This window comes from Calonectris borealis, chromosome 17 (assembly GCF_964195595.1).
Source record: "Calonectris borealis chromosome 17, bCalBor7.hap1.2, whole genome shotgun sequence".
NCBI classification, from domain to species: Eukaryota; Metazoa; Chordata; class Aves; order Procellariiformes; family Procellariidae; genus Calonectris; species Calonectris borealis.
Window position 1 is genome coordinate 16,874,704 of NC_134328.1, and position 18,731 is coordinate 16,893,434.

At 63.1% G+C, this 18,731-nt stretch overlaps 1 protein-coding gene across 1 annotated transcript; it reads right to left on the bottom strand.

The window, feature by feature from the left end:
• Positions 1-10,331: 10,331 nt before the first annotated feature.
• Positions 10,332-18,282, bottom strand: PSMF1 (proteasome inhibitor subunit 1). The gene is made up of 7 exons (XM_075166855.1): positions 18,049-18,282; positions 16,861-17,013; positions 16,325-16,407; positions 15,451-15,636; positions 13,881-13,934; positions 11,702-11,860; positions 10,332-11,592 (listed from the first exon to the last, which is right to left on the bottom strand). The coding sequence occupies exons 1-7, from the start codon at positions 18,175-18,177 to the stop codon at positions 11,541-11,543; spliced, it is 816 nt and encodes a 271-aa protein (XP_075022956.1). The 5' UTR covers positions 18,178-18,282; the 3' UTR covers positions 10,332-11,540.
• Positions 18,283-18,731: the final 449 nt, after the last annotated feature.

Below are 18,731 nucleotides of genomic sequence, written 5' to 3' on the forward strand. Positions count from 1 at the left end.
CCCGCCCGTGTCAGCCACAGCCACAACCGAGAGGAAACGGCAGCGTGTTTGCACACTTACAGGTCACCAGCCAGAAAAAAATCAGTTTGTCAGTCCTCTGCTTCATGCTTTCCGTGCTTTGCTTTCTATTCGGGCAGAGCACAGCAAGTCTCCCGGTGCTCCTGAGCCACAGCCCAGCGCATCAGCTGTTGCCATATCACAAGGCACCTGTGGTTTTCCCTGTCTCCCCGGCGGCCTGGTGTTAGCTGGAGATAATTAGATCTCAATTATCACCAGGAAAGTTTGGAGCCTCTTCCCAGCGTGGCTCTGCAGCTAGTGTTACTGGAAGGCAGGGCTCTGTCCCTCCGGCTGCCTTTGGGCAGAGCTGGTACCCTGGGCTGGGATGTCGCTGTTTGGGGAGGGAGAGGGGTTTCTGCTACAAAACACCCTCGGAGGGATGCATCCCCAATGGGGACCTGGAGGAGCCCCCCTGTGAGCCCCGAAGCAGGCATCCACTGCCCTTGCAAGGGCACCGAGCCGGCCTTGGCATCCAGCACCCTGCGAGAGAGAAACAACCGACGCCAGTGCCCGGCTGTGCCGGCTCCAGTCCTCCCCAGTGCCAAGGCTGATTTCCAGCCCCGGGGTGCAGAGCCAGCCCTGCCTGCCTTGCTGGTGGCAACAGCTCCAGGGGCAGTTTGCAGGATCAGAAACCCCACGGGCAGCTGGCACTGTGTGTGCGTCCTCGTGTGCACGGGGAGCACCAGGGTGCCGTGTCCGTGGCACGCAGGGACCTGCCGTGCCAGGAGGGGAGGCCGCAGTGTGCCAGGCACCTCCGGTCCTCACAATCCTCTGGATCTCCCCACCGGTGTGGAGCCAGCGGCTGGCTCCCGAATTGCCTGGCTGCTTTTTCCCTGACCTCCGAGTCACCTTGAGCCGTGCCGGCTGCGGGCATTCACTCTGCCGTGGGATGCTGTGAATATTAAGGAGGCAGGAATTAAACTTCACCTCTGTGGTGGGGTTGGATCAGAGTCAGCGCTGCCAGCGGGCCCCGGGCAGCCACAGCAGCCGTGCACACCCCAAAACTGGGCTGTGATGCACGGGGGTGCGCTGGAGGGGCCCGGAGGGCAAGAGACATGTCCACAGCCCTCCCGACTCCCTCCCATTCCTGCTCCCACTGTCTCCTCTGCTGGCTTGGGGCTCCCCTTTTCTGTCCCTCTCATCCCCATTTAATCATTTTGGCCAAGCAGCGGCATCTCTCTGGCCCCGGCAGCCCTGTCCCCCAACTCCCTTGCCCTGCTCCATCTCCCTCCCTCCCTCCTCTTTCCATTTCTTTCCAAGCCCTCAGTCCCTCCTCTCCAGCGCTCCTGCAGATTCATTGTGCATTTTGGCAGTGCTGTCTCTGACCTTGGCTGTCTCCCTCCTCTCTTTGCTCCTGCGCTGGCAGCATAAATCTTGGCTGTCTCCATCACTCCTCCCCTTCCCTTGGTGCCAGCCCCCAGCCCCAGGCTCAGCCGGCTCGGGATCAGGCTGGGGAAGGCTTTCGGGCTGCCCACCCTGCGCCCTCCAGCCCTGCAAAGGCCTGAGGCCATCTCCCAGCTCCCATCCAGCAAAGGCAGCGGGACCCAGCGGCAGCACAGCAAAAGCAACGATGACTGCAGGATGCGTCCCTCCATCTCATCCTCTCAAGCGTGTCTGCGGGTTTGGGGTGCAGGAGCAGCAGAGCACAGCACGGACCCGACCGCCGCACCGGCTGCCTCTGTGCCCACGGGCTCATCCCCATCTGCGTCCCAAGGCAGGCGGGAGCCGCGGCACGAGTGGCTCTGCCTCTGCCCCCCAATCCCCCAGCCTCACAGGGGTCCTGGCATTAGCACCCTGGGGACTCCTGGGTGCATCGTCAGCCGCAGGGTTTGGGTGCCCCAAAACAGAGGGCTTGACCATGGCTCTGCTCTGGAGCAGACTGGCAGCGTTTCTGTTTTTCCCAGGGAATTTGGCGATGCCAGAGGCAGCAGTCCCCGGCGCCGGCGCACTCTCCTCCCGGCCCTGCTCCTGCCTGCCCGTCTGTTCGCAGGGATGTGCCCGCCTGCTCCAGATCCATCTTTTCCTGCTGATTCGGGACAATCTGTGTCCCGTGACCTACTTGTCTCCAAGCATCTTCTGCCTTCCTGCGGAGTGGGTTGGTACTAAAGCCTCTCTAAATGTGGTTAACGTGTCAGGATGCACTTACATTTATTTTTAATTCTGCTTCTTTCTCGGCCCACTTCTGGATGCGTCCCCGGGGACGCTGTGCTGGGAAGCCTCTGCGTTTCGACACAGTGCAATGAGAGGAGACGGGAGCAGCGAGCGGGTGGGTCGCAGCACGCACAACCTCCACTACAAACTTCAAAAATAATAAAATCATGTGTATCCCTGTCCCTGACACAGCAAAAAGTAGTGGGAGATCCCAGCCCACCCCACAGCCCCCCGGCCTTGCCGCAGCTCGGGGACCGGAGGTGCTGTGGGTGGGTCCCTTTTCAGGTAGTGCTGCACGACTCACGAGGGTGCCGGTCAGCACCAGCCGTGATGTGAGTGCATCGCAGCAGGGAACGCGGGGAACCTGCAAACCCATTTTGCCGAGCTAAACAAATAATTAAAATAGACAGAAAACCTTCCCAGGGCAACCTGGAGGAAAATAAAAAAAATGTGAGAAAATGGCTAAAAATTATCCAGAGGTTAATTTTTAACAGAAATTTTAGAGTTTAATGAGGGAGATGTCCAACGAAGGATAACATTGTCACCCATCATCAACCTGCTGAGCAGCAGTGGCCCAAGCCAAGCCGGGACCCTGCCAGCACCAGTGCCTGGATGGGTGCGGGCTGAGCCTGTCCAGCCCTCAGCCTGGCTCCCTCAGAAAATACAAATGCACCTCTTTATTTGTGCGGGCATCCCCCCTAAACTCTCTGAAGCTTTTTGATCAGTTTTAGCTGTATTTGACAGAGACTTCAGCAAAAGTCCCCGCCTGTGGCATGAAACGGGTGGTAGGAGACTCCCATCTGCTGTCACCACGCAGGAAAATGCCCCAGCACCGCGGGTCGCCTGAAGCCGAGTGCGGCTGCAGAAGGGCTCGCTGTGCGGGGGGGCCAGGGCGCCGGGCGCGGGGGGCTCAGGGCACCGGCCACCCATCCCTGCGGCCCCGGCGCTGCGAGCTCACCCAGCACCAGCATCTTCTAGCGCAATGACGGGTGAGCTTGTGAAGATGCTGGAAGCATGTGAATGTGCTGAAGGGAATAGCAATGTGATGGACAAATCTTCCCGGCAGCTTTCAGCAGCCCACCCACTATCGCTCAGGATTTACATCCACAAGCCCATCTCCAGGCACCGCTCCAAACACGGAAATAGCACACGTCTTATTAACAAATGAGCTAAAAGCGTGCTGCTGCCAGCAGGTCACTGCTGGGGCTCAGGCCCGGATCCAGTTTCAGGTCAGTGAGAAGCGGAGCGTGGGCACTAACACAAGTGCTCCGTGAAAAATGGAATAAATAGCGCTGTGAGAGGCGGGGGGGGGTGTGTGTGTCTGTGCTACAGGACCGTGGTGGGACCACGGGGGCCAGCCCGGCTGGGGGAATGGCTCTGGGCAGCGAGCACCACCACGGGCTCTTCTGTCCCAGGCTGGAGCATCTCATGGCTGGCCCAAAGCCAGGTCAAAGCCCTGAATGTTCCCCCGGGGATTTGGGGGCAGGCTTGCCCCTTGCAGGGGCTCTCAGTGGGCAGCCGGCCGGGCTGGAGCTCTCCCTGCTGCGTTCAGGGCTGGGGGCTGCGGGGACTTGGGATGCAGTCCCACTGCCCCCAGCCCAGCTCTGCCCCGCGTCCCTGACGGGGACGGCTGGTCACGGGGTGCCCGCTCGACCCAGCACGTCCCCCGGGCACGACCCACGCTCTCCCCTGTGCTGACCCACCCTGCTGCTCTCTGCTCTCCACCCGTGCCCCTCCCCACGCAGCCCACTCCCCGGGGTGCCCACAGAGGGTCCCGGCTCTGTCGGGGGGTGCACGGAGGGGCCCCTGTTGCAGGCGGGGCGTGCACAGAAGGTGCCGGTCTGCAACCGGGCGTGTGTGTGCCCCCCGGGGCGGCCCGCTGTACGTGTGTGTGTGTGCGTGTGTGTGCGTGTGCGTGCGGCGGCTGGGTGCACCGGCGGGGCCGGCAGCTCGGGGCACCCACCGCCCGCCCCGCCCGCCGCCGCGGCTGCACCGGCACCGGCCCGGGGAGCCGGGGACGCGGCGGGGGTAGGCAGCCCGGCGCGGGGGACCGGGGAGGGCGGGAGCAGCTCGGTGCGGGCACCGGCGGGGCGGGCAGACCGAGGTGGGACCGGAGAAGGGGGAGCGGAGCCCGGCGTGGGGACCGGGGCCCCAGCCCGGTGCGGGGAGCGGGGGAAGCGGGCGGGGAGGCTTGGGTGCGTTCCGGCGGGGGAAGCGGGTCCGGGAGGGGCAGCCCGGCGGGGTCACAGGGACACGGGTCCCCGGGGGGAAGGTCAGCCCGGTTCGGGGAGGTGGGTCGCGCGGTGGGAGCCCGGTTCGGGGAGGGGGAGACCCGGGGGGACCCGGTTGGGGGAGGCAGGTGCCGGGTCCAGGGAAGGGGAGCAGCCCGGTGCGGCGACCCGGGTCCGGGGGCCAGCCCGGTTCGGGGACCCGGCTGCAGGGAGGGGGAGCATCCCGGTCCGGGGGGTCGGCTCCGGGGAGGGGGTACAGCCCGGTTCGGGGACCCCGCTCCGGGGAGGGGGAGCATCCCGGTCCGGGGGGTCTGCTCCGGGGAGGGGGTACAGCCTGGTTCGGGGACCCAGCGCCGGGTCGGGGGAGCATCCCGGTCCGGGTCCGCCGCTCACCTCTGGCCGCGCAGGCCGGCGGAGGCTCCATGGCGTCCCCGCAGGCGGCGGAGCTGCGGAGCCCGAGCGAGGCGGCGGCGGCGGCGGCGGCGGGCGGGGGCGGCCCGGCGGGTCCCGGCGCGGGCCCGGGGCTGGCGCTGGCGCTGGGCTGCGCACTGAGCGGCGCGGCGCTGGTGGTGCTGGCGGGGGCCGTGCCGCGGGCGGCGCGTCCCGACCCGGCGGTGCCGGCGCGGCAGATGGAGCGGCTGGAGGCGCGGGCGGCGCGGCTCCGCGCCCGCCTCGACCGCTGCACCGTGGCCGGGCTGGCGCTGCTGGCCCTGGGCGGGCTGCTGCTCGCCGCCCTGCTGCTGGCCGCCGCCGCCGCCCGCCGCCGCGCCCGGGCCGCCCGCCGCACCGGCGGCACCTACGGCTCGGTGCGCCTGCGGATGCGGAGGGTGTCGGCCGAGGGAACGCGGGCGCTGCTGGAGACCCAGCTCAGCCCCCCGCCCCAGTCCCCCGAGGGGCCGGGCTCCTAGCCCCACATGTCCCGGGGACCCCGCGCCGCAGGCAGAAGCGGGGCTCCCCTCGCCACGCCCCGACACTGATGCCGTCCGGTGAGGCTTCACCCACGCCCGCCCGGCAGCCTTCGGTCACCTTCCTCACCTCCCTGGACCCTTCTCGGATGGGGCTCCCATCCGGCAGCATGGGAGCAATGCGGCTTTGGGATGCCCGGCACTAGGGCAGCGTGGCCTTCAGACACCCTGGTCGCCTCCCTGGCACCCTCCTGGACGGGGTCCTACCTGCCAGCATCGGGGCAACGGCACCTTCGAGACACCGTGGGATTTCCATGCCCTGGCCAGTTGCAGCCTGGGCTGGACGCGAGGCCAAGCTCCCTGCCGCAGCCGCAGCCAGCTCCTTCCCAGCAGCCAGGGCCTGGGGCCGGCTGCTCCTCTTTGGGATGGAGCTTCTCATTTTCTGCCATCAGTGACTTTTTTTAGCAATAGTTTCTTGTAAAACTCTGTGGTGTAGAGTGGGCGCTTGCACCACTCTGGGCAGAAGAGAAGGAGATAGCAAGCGTGACCACCGTCTGTGTGGTGGGGTCCAGCCCCCCCCCGCCCCCCAGCCCTTGCACCTCACCAGCCCCACTCCGGAGAGCGGGATGAAGGCCAGGACACATGCACGCACCGTGCCGAGCACCCTGCTCCCACCAGCAACCCCAGAACGGCCTCCTCAAAAATCATGGTGCTCTGTCTGGAGGAGAGAGGACAATTCCCAACGCCTCGAAACGATGTGGTTCTTCTGTTCCCATGTTAGACAGGCAGCTCTGCCCGCCGGGGTGCCCGCGCGCGAGCCTTTGTGCTGATCGCAAGAGCCATTGTTTGCGGCGTGAAGGTAAAATTGCATCTCGGGAATTAAACATGAAGCATCATTAAAGCACAATGTTCTGTGGAAAGAAAAATCGGTATGAGCAGGATGCTGAAAAAGGAAAATAATTATCCCATAGGAAAATGCAGACCCACAAAACGGGGGTTTGTCATGGTGTTTGTCATGAACTGCCACCAGGTTTTAATCCATCCCATAAATTACTCGCTTCAAATGTTTCCAGGCAGAGACAAATCTCTCCAGACAGCCCGACACAAGAGGAAAGTCATTCTTATAGGCAGTGAGATTGCCTGGGTCAGGTTTTATTTCAGGGCTTCCAGTGTCCCCCTCAGATGCTGGGGACAGCATTCTCTGCCTGATGTCTTCATTTCTAACGCTTCGCAGCTGATTCTTCCTGTTGCTGCAAAGGGCCACTCGTCCCTCTCCCCATCACCACGTCACCCGTCCACGCTCCATATTTATTGTAGGGTCCTGGGAAACAATCTCGAATGGCTCCACGTCCGCAGCCCTGGCACCCTGACACCCTTCCCTGGGATTAAACCATGCTTGGGGCGAAATGGGTTGCCTGTGATCCGTTGTTCCCAGAACAGGCATCGCCGCTCGCCACATCCCTGGGGCGAATGGCCACGAGCAGAGCCTGCGGGGTCAAATGAAGGGCCCAAGCAGGGCAGGGGGGCAAATGCCATCGTGGCTGTCGGGGGGGGCTGATCCAGCGGCAGGCGGGGCACACCACAGGAGGAAGAGGAGGAAGGCTCTCGCATGGGGTCTGCCGGGGGAGCCGTGGGTTTTCACAAGGAGACTCCCTCAGGGAAGGCAGAAGTCCCTCCTGCAACTCTCAGTGCTGGCCCTGCGAGCCTGGATTAGAAAATAAACCCATTAGAGGGAGAAATCATCCTCATCAATTTTTGTCACTTTAAATAAGATGGAAGGGGTCTTTCTGGGTTGAAAGGCTGAGCCTTACATCTGCTGAGCACCTGCTTTATGTGGGTGCGAGAAATGCTCCCATGGATTAGAGCATGAGGCTGCCCAAGAGACTCTACGGGAAGGGGCCGTCGTTGCTCTGTCAGCACGTTGCTGGGCTGTCCGTCAGGCTGCAGGACTGGGGGAAAAGCCTCTCGATTGAGAGATATATATTTAAGGTGATCGAAGCGCATTGAGGAAGGAGTGCCATTAAATAAGCTCCCCCATCAAGAGCTCCAGGACGGGGAAGTGATTTCATAGAGACCCCCCTGGGCTGAGGCGGAGGGTGGCTGCAGTGGAACACGGAGGTGCCGGCGGCCCCAGAGCCGCTCTGCCCCGCGCCGCAGCCGGCTGCCCCGTGCTTCCTCCCTGCATTGGCCTGGCCGTCCCTCCATCGCTCCCGGCCGGTGCTGGGGAAGAGCAGCGCAGCCAGCCTGAGGCGCTGACCTGCGATGGTTAATGTGCAGGGGTGTATTTAGGAAGCAATCAAAAATATTCCAGGGTGGTGAGAAAAATCTGGCTGGGGAAGGCGGTCTGATGCTGGGCAGCCTGGGTGGGATGAGGGTCACCGGCCCCTCAGCGCAGGGGGGCCCGGGGCCTTCGCCCACCCACAGGAATTAGGTGCTGGTGCGTGGGTTGGAGGCAGCTTTGAGATACCCCAGAAGTCCCCCCCGTCCCCTGGAGGTGCAGCGAAACCAGCCCGGTGGGAGAGCATTTCACCCCTACATGCCATTCCTGGATCCTCTCCAGTTTCCGTAGGAGAAGCCGGTTTTGCCGGAGGAGGTGGGAGGTGCGGGATGGGCACTGGGGAGGAGCGGGTGGCACCGCGCCCAGCGGCAAGGGGAAGGGCACCGAGGGCAGCACGGCGTGCGGCAGACACCGGCCCTGGCCCTGCTGCCTTCCTGTAGAGCTGGGGACAATGGCACCTGCCTCGTGCTTTGCACAGCCGCACCCCGGGCAGGTCGCCCTGATGCCACGGGGATGGGCAGCGCAGCCACAGCGAGAGGCGCCGGGCAGGGCGCGAGGCTGGCTGCCCCCGGCAATGCCACCACACCGGGCCACGGAGTATGGTGCAAAGGCAGGGACGTGGTGGGCAGCGCGTCCTCGTCCCCCTGCTCAGCACAGAGGTGTCCAGCCCCCCAGCTCCGGGGCTTTGAGGGTGTCTCCCCTTGTGCCAGGGGTGAGCAAAGAGGGAACGGCCCAGCACGCCTTTCCCAGTCCCATATAACGGGAGCTGCTTTGTTTTCCCGTGTCTGCAATACGCACCAGTTCCTCCCTCGCACCGTGCACAGGACACACAGGATCCCAGGGACAGAGCATCGTCTGCGGGGTAATTAGCAGCGCCGGGGGCTCTGCCTTTGGGAGTGCGCGGGGCAGGTGCCACCGGGCTGGGCGGGCTGGCAGATGGCCTGAAGGACTCTCCGGGGATCTCAAGCCATTACCAATAATCCAGCGTCTTTCTTCAAACGTGACATGGAAGCGCCTCGCCGGTGCTGTGGGAGGAGGGAGGGCTGTGCCCATGCCAAGACCGCACACGCCAGCCCCAGCCGATCTTCATGGCCTCCCCATAAAATTAACTCGAGGTGCGTGGCTTGATGTGCGCCCTTACATGTTAATGCTTTCCATCATTCACGTTAGCAGCAGCCGTGCCAGGGATGGGGCCACGCGGCCGGGGGCCTGGACCGTCCCTCCTGCTGGCGGGAGACCCGGCCCTCGCAGCCGCTGTGCTCGGTGCGGTACGAGCCTGCAGCAGGGACGGCTGCTCCCCCAGCCGTGCTCGGGGAAAGGGGCTCGTGCCTGGCCGCCAGCCCTGCGGATGGAGCGAGGAACGCGCTCGGGATCGCTGGTCCCTGGGAACCACCTCTGCCGCGCTCCGGGCAGCTCCGCAGCCGCCCTTCAGCGTGCGCTGAGCCAGCCGCAGGGACGGTCTCCTGTCCCCACCGTCCTCTGACCTGGAGAGGAGGATCCTCGCCTCCTTTCACCCATCCTCTCCAGAGAGCAGATGGCACAGCCCGGGGAGCCCCGAGGCTCAGGCACGGGCCTGCAGCGGGCACAGCTCAATGCCGGGCACTTGCCCTCTTTGAACCCCCTCTCCTTTCCCACCTGCTCCCCCAGCTGCACAGCACCGCGAACCCGCTGGGGTTGAGCGCTGCAGACAAAAGGTTGTTTATCAGGACCCGCCACAGCCTCTCCCGGTGCTGGCTCGCTTTAATTAGCCCCATCAAAGCCGGCTGCGTCTCTCCCTCCTGAAAGGTTACAGAACATGATTAATTCAGGCACAGAAAGCAGCCGCCTCTGCGGAGAGGGGCCCCTCTGATAAGGCCAAAGCTGTTTCCTCTCCCCAAGCACCCCACGTCTCCCAGCCCCATGCAGCGAGGTGCGGGGCTCCTTTCTCCCGGGGCAAAGCTGTGGATGGGCTCAGGCTGCCCCAGGAGCCGGAGGGGACAGAGGGGACAAGCAGGAGCAGGGGTCTCACCGAGCCCTGGGTCTCGCTCTCCATCCCACCCATGCTGCGAGCACAGCCGCTGTCTGCTCCGGTCACGGGCATCGCCCACTGCCCACCCGTGGATCTGCAGATGGGACTGTCCACCAAAAGCCCCAGGGACGTGCAGCGGGGAGGACACATCCCCACCGGGTCTGGGCTCAAAACCAGCAAACACAGGGGTCCACGCACGAGCCCCGGGGAGATGCAGGGGATACTCCAGCTGCCCCCAGTGCTGAATTTCTACGGCCGGTCCTCCCTGCTCTCACCCGCGCACAGCCCAGGGTTGCACACGCCGTAACTCAGCTTTATTAGCTGCGTTTGTAGGCAAAGGGGTTTTAAAAGGAAAAAGCCTTTGGGGAAAAGAGATAGACAGGGGGATCACTTCCCCCTTTTTATTTATGCCAGCACGCTGCATGCAGCGCACCGATGGCATTCAATACCCCGGAGAGCCAATTACCGCAAGGAGCGCAGCCAGAGCCAAGGCTGGGCTGTTCTCCACTTCATTTTCTTAATACAGTCACATCGTCTCGGAAAAGCGCTGCTGCTCAGGGGAAGGTACAAAGCGGGTTCCCAGCGTGAATCCTCGCCTGGGCAGAGATTTGGGGCTTCCCTTCTCATGGCGGGGAGAAGGGGGCTGTGGCTGGGGCAGGGGAGCAGCGGGGGGCCACCCCCAGCAAGCACCAACACAACACTGATGTCAGGCTTTTATTTCAATCTCATGAACATCCTTCCAAGAAATCAAACCATGAGAAGAAAAACATATGAACTCCTGACAGGACAGACGAGCTGCAGCCTCAAAATTAACTGACCTGGGGGGAGCTGCGGGGAAGGGAGGAGGTTTCCAGAAAGAGCTCAGGAGCCCGAGCCACACAGATCTCACCCGTTCTCCCCAAGCTGTTTGGCAGAGTTCAGCCAGGCAGAGCCGCATCAGCCTGATGCAACGGGACTGACGGTAAGGAAACGTGTTCTATAAACCTCTTCTGCAAAGCAAATCCCACAGCCGAACAAGCCCCCTGTGCGCCTCCCCAGAAGGGCCCCAGCTTGGTGCTGGGCTCAGCTCCGCCGTGCCTGAAGAGCCAAGGCTGGGCCTGGCAGGTCGTGTGGGTACCACGCACCCTCCCTCCCACCCCAGCCCTCACCACGCTGCCTGCGGGGCTTTGCGTGCACCCCGGGAATGAAAAACACGGCTGCAGGGGAGAGAGGGGGCAAGGTGGGGCCAGGAATTCCATATGTGTCTCTTCTCACGCACATTAAAGGCTTTGCTGGTGGTGCTCTTTAAAGCCAGTGGGCACGGCCACGTGGAAGCTGATCTCGGCTGCTGCTGGGGGTCTGCCCACGGAGACCCCGTGGGTCGGGCTTTCTAGCCCTTCACGCTGATCAGCCCCTCGCTCAGATAGAGAGCAAGAAAGAAACCATCTCTGCATGGGGAGCCCACTCTGGCTGTCACCTGCAGTGAGGCTACTGCAGCTCCCCAGCACAGGAGCGGCAAGAAGCCAGCTCCCTCCTCAGCACCGACCGCTTGTGTAACCCCAGCAGCAAAAGTGGTGCCACCCCGGAGAAGCAGAGGAGGAAACCCCACAGCACCCAGGCCGTTCTCGGAGCACCGTGCCGCACCCCACGCTGCCACCTCCTGCGGGGCAGGACCGCTTCGGCTGGGAGCAAACGGCCTGGCACCCTCAGAGGAGCACGGAAAGAAACGAACCTACTGCCTCCTCTTCTGTTCTGCACACAGGGAAACCTTTATAGCTGGTCTGACACACAGGAACGTGGCCCCGAATGGGGAGAAGAAAAACGCTGCTGAAAAGATCGAAGTCCACCGAACGGAGAGCGAAGAGGGGAAAGTGCTCCTGCTTCCCAGGAGATTGCTCCGGCCGCAGCCATGAGAACCATGCGGCGACTCCTCACATGAACATGTCGTCATAGCCTGGAGGGGGAAGGTGGTCGGGATCTGGCCTGGAAAGAAATTCAGAGCAGAGTCAAACCAGGAGCAAGAGTTCAGTCCCGCAGCAACAGGGAGATCCAGGGGCAGCCCAGAGAGCAGGCTGGGGATACCAATACCTACCCAGATCTACCAGCTCCTAATGGGCCAAAGGGGTCAAATCTGGCACCTGGTGGCACCGCTCCTGGGGGAAGCCGGCCTGGAATGCCTGACGATGGGTCAATGCCGGGCTGCGGGCAGCCAGACCGGAGAGGATCCACGATCATTCCCCCACTCCGACCTCTGGGGAGAGGGAAGGCAGAGAAGGAGATGAGATTGGCACCGGTGAGAGAGGAGCAAAGCGCATCCCTGTGCTGCAGGAATGCTGAGCACGGGAATGTGGGGTTAAGCCGACACACAGCACATGGGACGGAAAACATCCCTAACCCACTGCAACACGGGCCAGGGCAAGCCAGCGAGGCGAGCCCACGGCAGCAAGACAGAGAGCACCTGATGTCTGTATGTGTACGTGTGGAAGAGTGGGGGGCACAGCAGATCCCTGTCCCATGGAGGCTGCTGTCTGCCACAGGAGGGAACCCGAACGCATCACGCCCTGCTCCTACCTGGGGTTATCACAGCCCTGCAAACCTGCCCGCACTACACCACAAGGCCAGGGGCAGGATGCGAATCACAGCTCATCGCCATGCCGAGGCGGGAGTCTTGCAGCTGCAGCGCGCATGCCCGAGCCAGGGCACCAGCAAACACCCAAATCTGGGGCATCACCATGCCACCAACCCCCAGACTAGCTGCAGACATGCACAGGGAAGCAACAGCCCTCGCCCGCCTGCATTCCTCAGAGCCAATGCCAAAACAGACACTCGGAGCAACGGAGAGGCACCTCTTCCCCTGGTTCCTGCAAGGAGCCATTTAAGGCATCAGCAATGGCTGGTGAGTCCCAGTGGGCTGCTGACCATCCCCTGGGGAAGTGTCGGACCCGCTGGCCCTTGCTGCCGGCTCGTCCTCCCATCCCTGCTCTCTGCTCTCCCGGGCGAGCAGCACGTCCTGCCCTTGCAGTGTTGCAAGAGCTCGTGGACCCGGCCGGGGCTCCCGCCAGCCCTTCCAAAGAGCTGCCTGGAAGTCATTTGCTGACCACGGCGGCTCCTCGGAGCTGCCCCACGCTGCGAGTGCCATTCCTCATGGTTGGCTTTGTGCAAACTCGGCTGGAGCCTCTGGACACCGCTGCCATCATACAAGTCATTAACAACCGTGCTAATGATTTCCATTACGCCAGGCCAGCTGCCCAAAGCGCCCTGGGACAGCCAGGCCCACGAGCATATGCCTGGGAGTCTGGGTCTCCAGCCCCAGCGCTGGCAGGTGTCAGTGCACAGATCTACTTCCATTTACAATCTTTTTTGTCATTTATAGAGAAACTTCTGATGAAGGGCTGGAGGCAGCGAGAGAAACAGGGTTTCCCCCACAACTGAACCCCCTCTCCTCGTGCTATCAGGTTTCCTTCCAGCCACCCACGCTCCAGGCCTCTCCTTCCAGCCAGGCAGGACGTTTTTAGCTGGCCCTTTTCTAGCCAAACCCACGGAGAACCAAGTCTTGCAAGAGGGGAAAAAATGTGATCCCCACAGGAGACTGGTTCCAAATAGGACTCCCCTGGGCTGCAGGATGCTCTGCAATGACTCCAAGAGCTGGTTTTTGTCTGACTATGTGCTTTTAACTGGAATGGAAGATGACAGGTTCTCCTTGCCCGACCAAACCAAAGACCGAGAGATGTATCTGTGAAGATCAGCCCCCCAGACAGCCCTCCTTCTACCCAGGCTTTCTCTCGAGTGCCTCAGACAGCCGGGAGGCTCACAACCAGGACTCGAGAATCTGTGGACTCGGCTTTAAGCCTCCCCTTCTCCAGACTGCTGGGCTGTAGACGCAGCAGCTGGTAACATTTTAAATTAGAGGCTTACATTCACTTAACGACATATTCAGCTTTGATTTACTGGAGGAATTACTGCATGTTAAATGAATACAAGCTGATTATTAAGCAGACGCAGATTGCAACCTATCATCTATGCAAGAGACGGGATCTTATTACAATATTAGAACCATATTGAGGTTTAGCAACTGTCAATTGGTCCCTTGCAATCTGCACTGAGCAACTGTCCCATCGCCATCCGCATTTAGAGACACTTCGCTGGATGCCTGAGCCAGGCGGACTCCAGCTGTTCCAGAGAAGGTCCCCAGCCACCCCCACACATCCCAAGGGCAGAGCAGGGGATGCTTCCCAGGCACAGAAAGCACGACCTCTCCCAGCCATACTCACCCAAAAGGGTCCAGGTCTTCCCCACCAACAGCGAAGGGGCTCAAGGGGGAAGGCCTGAAACACAGAATACAGCGAAGACGTTCAGCGGAGACCGGCTGCGTGGAGCGAGCAGGAGCGAGCAAGCAGGCAGGGCAGTGCAGCCAGCGTGGTTGCTGGTGCTCTGCTCATGGGTGCTCTCTCACGGCAAGCACTGCAGCACCCAAAGGGCCCTGGGACCTGCAGGACCCTGTGTGAGCGGGCTGGCGTTGGGAGCCACCCCATGCTCAGGACACAGCATTCCCGGCTCCAGGGTGCAGCTGGGTGTGGACACCGGTGTGCATGGCAGGCTTGCAGGAAGCTGGCTGAGATGAAGGGGGCCCTGCTGTTCCCACTGCTCCGGGCTGGAGCTGTCTGTGGACGCTGGGAGTTTCCATGCCAGGGGCTCCCCGAGCGGTGCCGGGCTAGGCCAGACTCTCCAGTGTGTCCCAGTCGGAGACACAATGACGGTCCCGCTTCCAGGAGCGTGTGGACAGTGGGGCGATGAGCCTGCAGCTAGCTGTCACATCTCCTTGCCAATAATATGTGCCAATAACATGGTTTCAGAGCTGTGCCCAACTCCAGCCTGTCTGCCCAGGCCTCCCCGAGGAGCATCTCGCACCCTGAGCAGCCCCGAGCACCAGCAGACAGCAGTGGGGTTAAAGAAGCAAGAGGTGACACGCGAGGCAGAAGCCACGGCCAGTCCCCAAGAGACAGCAGAGCTACCGCAGCGGCTCTGACTTCCAGCCCAAAGGGGATTACAGCTTGTGGGGGGAGAGAGGGATGGCTGGGCACGAAGGGGCCAGGCAGGGATGGTGAAGCGGGTGCCATGTGTCCCCTCTCCCCAGCTTTGCCAGCAAAGGGTTTCAAAGGGAAAGTGGGGTCAGGAAAGCAAGGAGAAGAGGTCTCTGTTCCCCTCCACCAAGCCCGCACTTCCTGGGCCAGGCCCTGAGCCTCGGCTGGGTGCACCACGCTGGGAGGGCAGCTCTACCGGCCACAGCAGGCAGGAGGCTTAGAGGCAGCCCCGGCTCTGTGCCAAGCGCAGACAGAGCTCTGCACCCACCACATGCCCCCTCCCCTGTGCCGTGAGCACAGAGCCCACAGCTCTGCTGGAACCCACGGCTCGATCTGACACCCCGAGCTCTGGTGTCCCTCCCTCCCGTCCTTCCCGCTGCTCTGCCAGCCCCGGAGCCCTGACGGTCCCTCAGCCAGCATTGAGCAGGGTCTCCCTCCTTCCACCCCTCACCTTCCCCCCTGCCCTGCGCGCTGCCCTCTCCCTCCTGGGTCTGTAGGTCTCCAGCTACACCCCCAGGCAATGCCAAAGGAGGGTCCAACCAACACACAGCTCCAGAACAGGCCATCCCTCAGCAGGCAACTTAAATCAAACCCAAGCGTGCGGCCAACGAGGCTGAGACTGGCTGGGGAAGGTTTGGATCCCCTTTGCTCCGCATCCCATGTGTGTGAAATGGGGACCCGAGGTGAAGTTTGGAGGGCTGTGCCAGGACCACATCCCTTCTAACGGAGGACCGTCAGCAGCCACCCGCTCTTTACTCACCAGGAGGGTGCTCTTGGGCCTGCTGGCTGCCGGGGAGGGACCCTGAGGGGGTCGTAATCCCGGGGCAAGTCAGGATCCTTCTTCTCAGCCTCAGGCTCCTTTTTGGCCTTTTCTGCAGGGGCCGCGAGGGGAGCAATGATGCCCGAAGCAATCCTTGTCCGCAGCTCCTCGGTGTTCTTGTACACCCTGCAGGGAGGCGAGGTGATGTGGTGGGCTGGGGAGGCCATGGCACCCGCGTGCAAGGTGCCAGACTGGCTGCAAGAGGTGCGGTGAGGGGACAGACATGCCCAAAGCATCCCTGGCACAAAACGTGTCCCCAGCTGGCAGCAGGGAGGGGACGTGAAGGGGTAACGGCACACAGTGGCACCAAAGCCCTGACCGTATTGGAGGTGCCACCCAGCCCAGGGGACTCCCTTGTGCTGTGGCCGTGACCCGACCAGTTCTGCACTGGAGGAAACCACAACACAGAGCACTGGCCTTTAGCAAGGCCACAGGGTGTCTGGGCCATGGCCGAAGGTGTCTGGCTCACGGTTGAAGCTGTAGCACCACTGGGCAGTGTCCACCCAGCACAGACAGGCAGGCAGTGCTCTGGAAATAAAAGTGCTGGGCTGGCCCAGCCCGTTCCCAGGTGGGGTGGCTCTCCCCTGGGCTCCGACCCAGGGTCCCACTATCCCCTAAATCCCTCTTGCTAGCCAGCAGCACAGGGGGAGGCAGAGGAGGGAGCCCTGGCTGCATTTCAGGGCTGGCTGGACTGCCCCCGGGGTTTGTACTGGGGAAGAGAGTCCTCCAGGTTCCTCCTAACCTGGTCCCTGCCCGCCTCCCCACGCCGGTGGGACATTTTCTCCTGCAGAAAATGCCAGGGAACTGAGATTACTTGTGGAAATCGTCCAGGTGCTCCGGGTTGATGTAGTCTGCCACTGCCAAGGTCACATCTGCCACCTTCTGAGAACTACGATCCTGGCAAAATACAGGTGAAACACAGAGTCAGCAGCCCGGCAGAGCTGGGAATGAGGGAAGGAGGAGGTACAGCTACAGCCCAGGGCTTGGGACACAAGGAATGGGCTTGCCTGCTTCCTGTCCATCCCTGTGCTGTGCCCAAATCCCCGGGAGCAAACTCCAGTGTACAGCAAGGCTTTCCCTGCTCGCTCTCCCGATCAGGGCTGCAAAGGGTGAAAGCAAAAACACCCCGGGTAGATGCTTGTGGGGGACAGGAGAAAAGATCTGCAGAAGAATCCTGAGCTGGGAAGGGGACACAAAAGGGGCAACGCCTGGGCCAGAGTGTGCAAGGCAAACTGCAAGTAACAGCAAAAATTTAAGAAATGGGCCCTGCTGTTCTCTGCATATCTTGGGCTGCAGCAGCCGCTGCACCTGATGGACCCCAAACCTGCAGGGACTAGCCTGGGTGCTCACCATGACGTTGAGGATCATACTGTCTTCCACCATGATGGCCTTCAGCAGCAGCTCACGGGCATTGTCCGTGGACTTGTAGCGCAGTGTATACACCTCCTTGTTGGCTTCCCAGCCGGCGGGCAGCAGCTCCGACTTCCTTTCATCAGGACCTGGCTGCAACAGGACAGACGTGCTGCTGAGACCCTGCCCACGAGCCCAGCACGCTGCAAGGCTGGGGGGACCTGTCTTGGCTGCACAGAGAGATCCAGGAGGGGATCTAGGTCTCTGGGAGTGGATCTAGGTCTCTGGGAGGGGATCTCTCAGTGCCTTCCAGGTGTCAACTGCAGGAGCAGGGCTTTATTTCCTATGGCTGGCCCTGCCTGCTTGCTGGCCTCCCACAGGGTCCCTGCGCTGGAACAGGAGGGACACAACCACCCTTTGCTGAGCAGGAGGAGGCAACAAAGACCCAAACTGGGGGATGATGCTCTTCCCTGCCTGGCACCTCTCGGCTCCCCAGAGCTGTCTGGGGCCGGGGGGGGAAGGCTGTCATCCTGTTTGTCCCAGCCCCACAGCGGTGCAGCGGGGGAGCACTGCCCCACACTGCCCCCTCCCCTGGTACTGGGGGTTTCTCTGCCAAGACAGTGCCCTGCAGCCCCACCACTGCCCCCCTGGCACCCTCCCAACACTGCAGCAGGCTCCCAGCCCATTAGACCCCTGCCTTACCACTGGGTCCAGCACCACACTGGCCCTCTCCCTGCTATTGTACCAGGCACGCCCCCAGCACTGGGACCCCCCTGGCACCACATTTACCCCCAACACTGCACTGGACACCCACCTTTTGGTAGGGGGTTCCCCTCCCTAGCACCAAGATCCCCCCAGCACCACACTGGCCCCCTTCCTGGTATCACACGGACCCCACCAGCACCAGGAACCCCCACCCCCCGACGCCGCACAGACCTCCCCCAGCACCGGGACCCCCGCAACTCCCAGCACCGCAGCTCCCCCACAACAGCACTGAGGCCCCTCAGACCCCGCACCGGCCCGGGTGCCCCCGACACCCCCGGCGCCGCACGGCTCCCCCCACCGGCAGCGGGCGCCGGGCTCGGCCGAGCAGCGACGGCGAGCGGCGCTAGGAAAGGCCGGGGCTTGGCCGCGGCCTACGCGACCTCCGCGGCGGAGGAGCCCGGCGGGGCCCGGCCCGGCCCGTACCTGGTCGCCGGCGCCGAGGCAGCGGTAGCCGTGCCGGACCAGCTCCCAGTGGACGCCGCAGATCAGCGCGTCCTGCGGGCGGGAGATGGCGGCCCGCGCCCAGGCGTACAGCGGCTCCAGCCCCGCCATGGCCGCGCCGCACCGAGCAGGCGGGGCCGGGCCGGGCCCGCGGGGGAGCCGCCCGGGCAGGGCCCCAAACGCCGGGCCGAGGCCGCTGCGGGGAGCGGAGCGTCGCACCCGGCAGGCCGGGGCGGGCCGCCCCTCACTAGAGGGCCCTCGTCACCTGCGCGGGGCCCGGGCCCGCCTCCGCCGGGGGCCGGGGGCGAGCGGGGGGGTTCTCCCCGGAGAAGTTTAATGTCTTTTCCCACCGCGGGCGGGACGGGCCTCGCCGAGGGGTCTCTGCCCGCCGACACCCCCCGTGCGGGGCCGGACACCCGGCACCGTCCAGCAGCCTGCGGGCTGGGGTCTGCCCGACCCTGCTCCCCTGCCCCTGCCCCTGCTCCCCTGCCCCTGCCCCTGCCCCTGCCCCTGCCCCTGCCCCTGCCCCTGCCCCTGCCCCTGCCCCTGCCCCGCTCTGCCTCGGTAGTTAGAAGAGCCTTAGACCGCGGCAGGGTCTGCGGGCGCTGCCGCAGCGAGGCTTTCCCCCGGGACCGAAGGGACTGACGCATCCATGGGTTTATTTC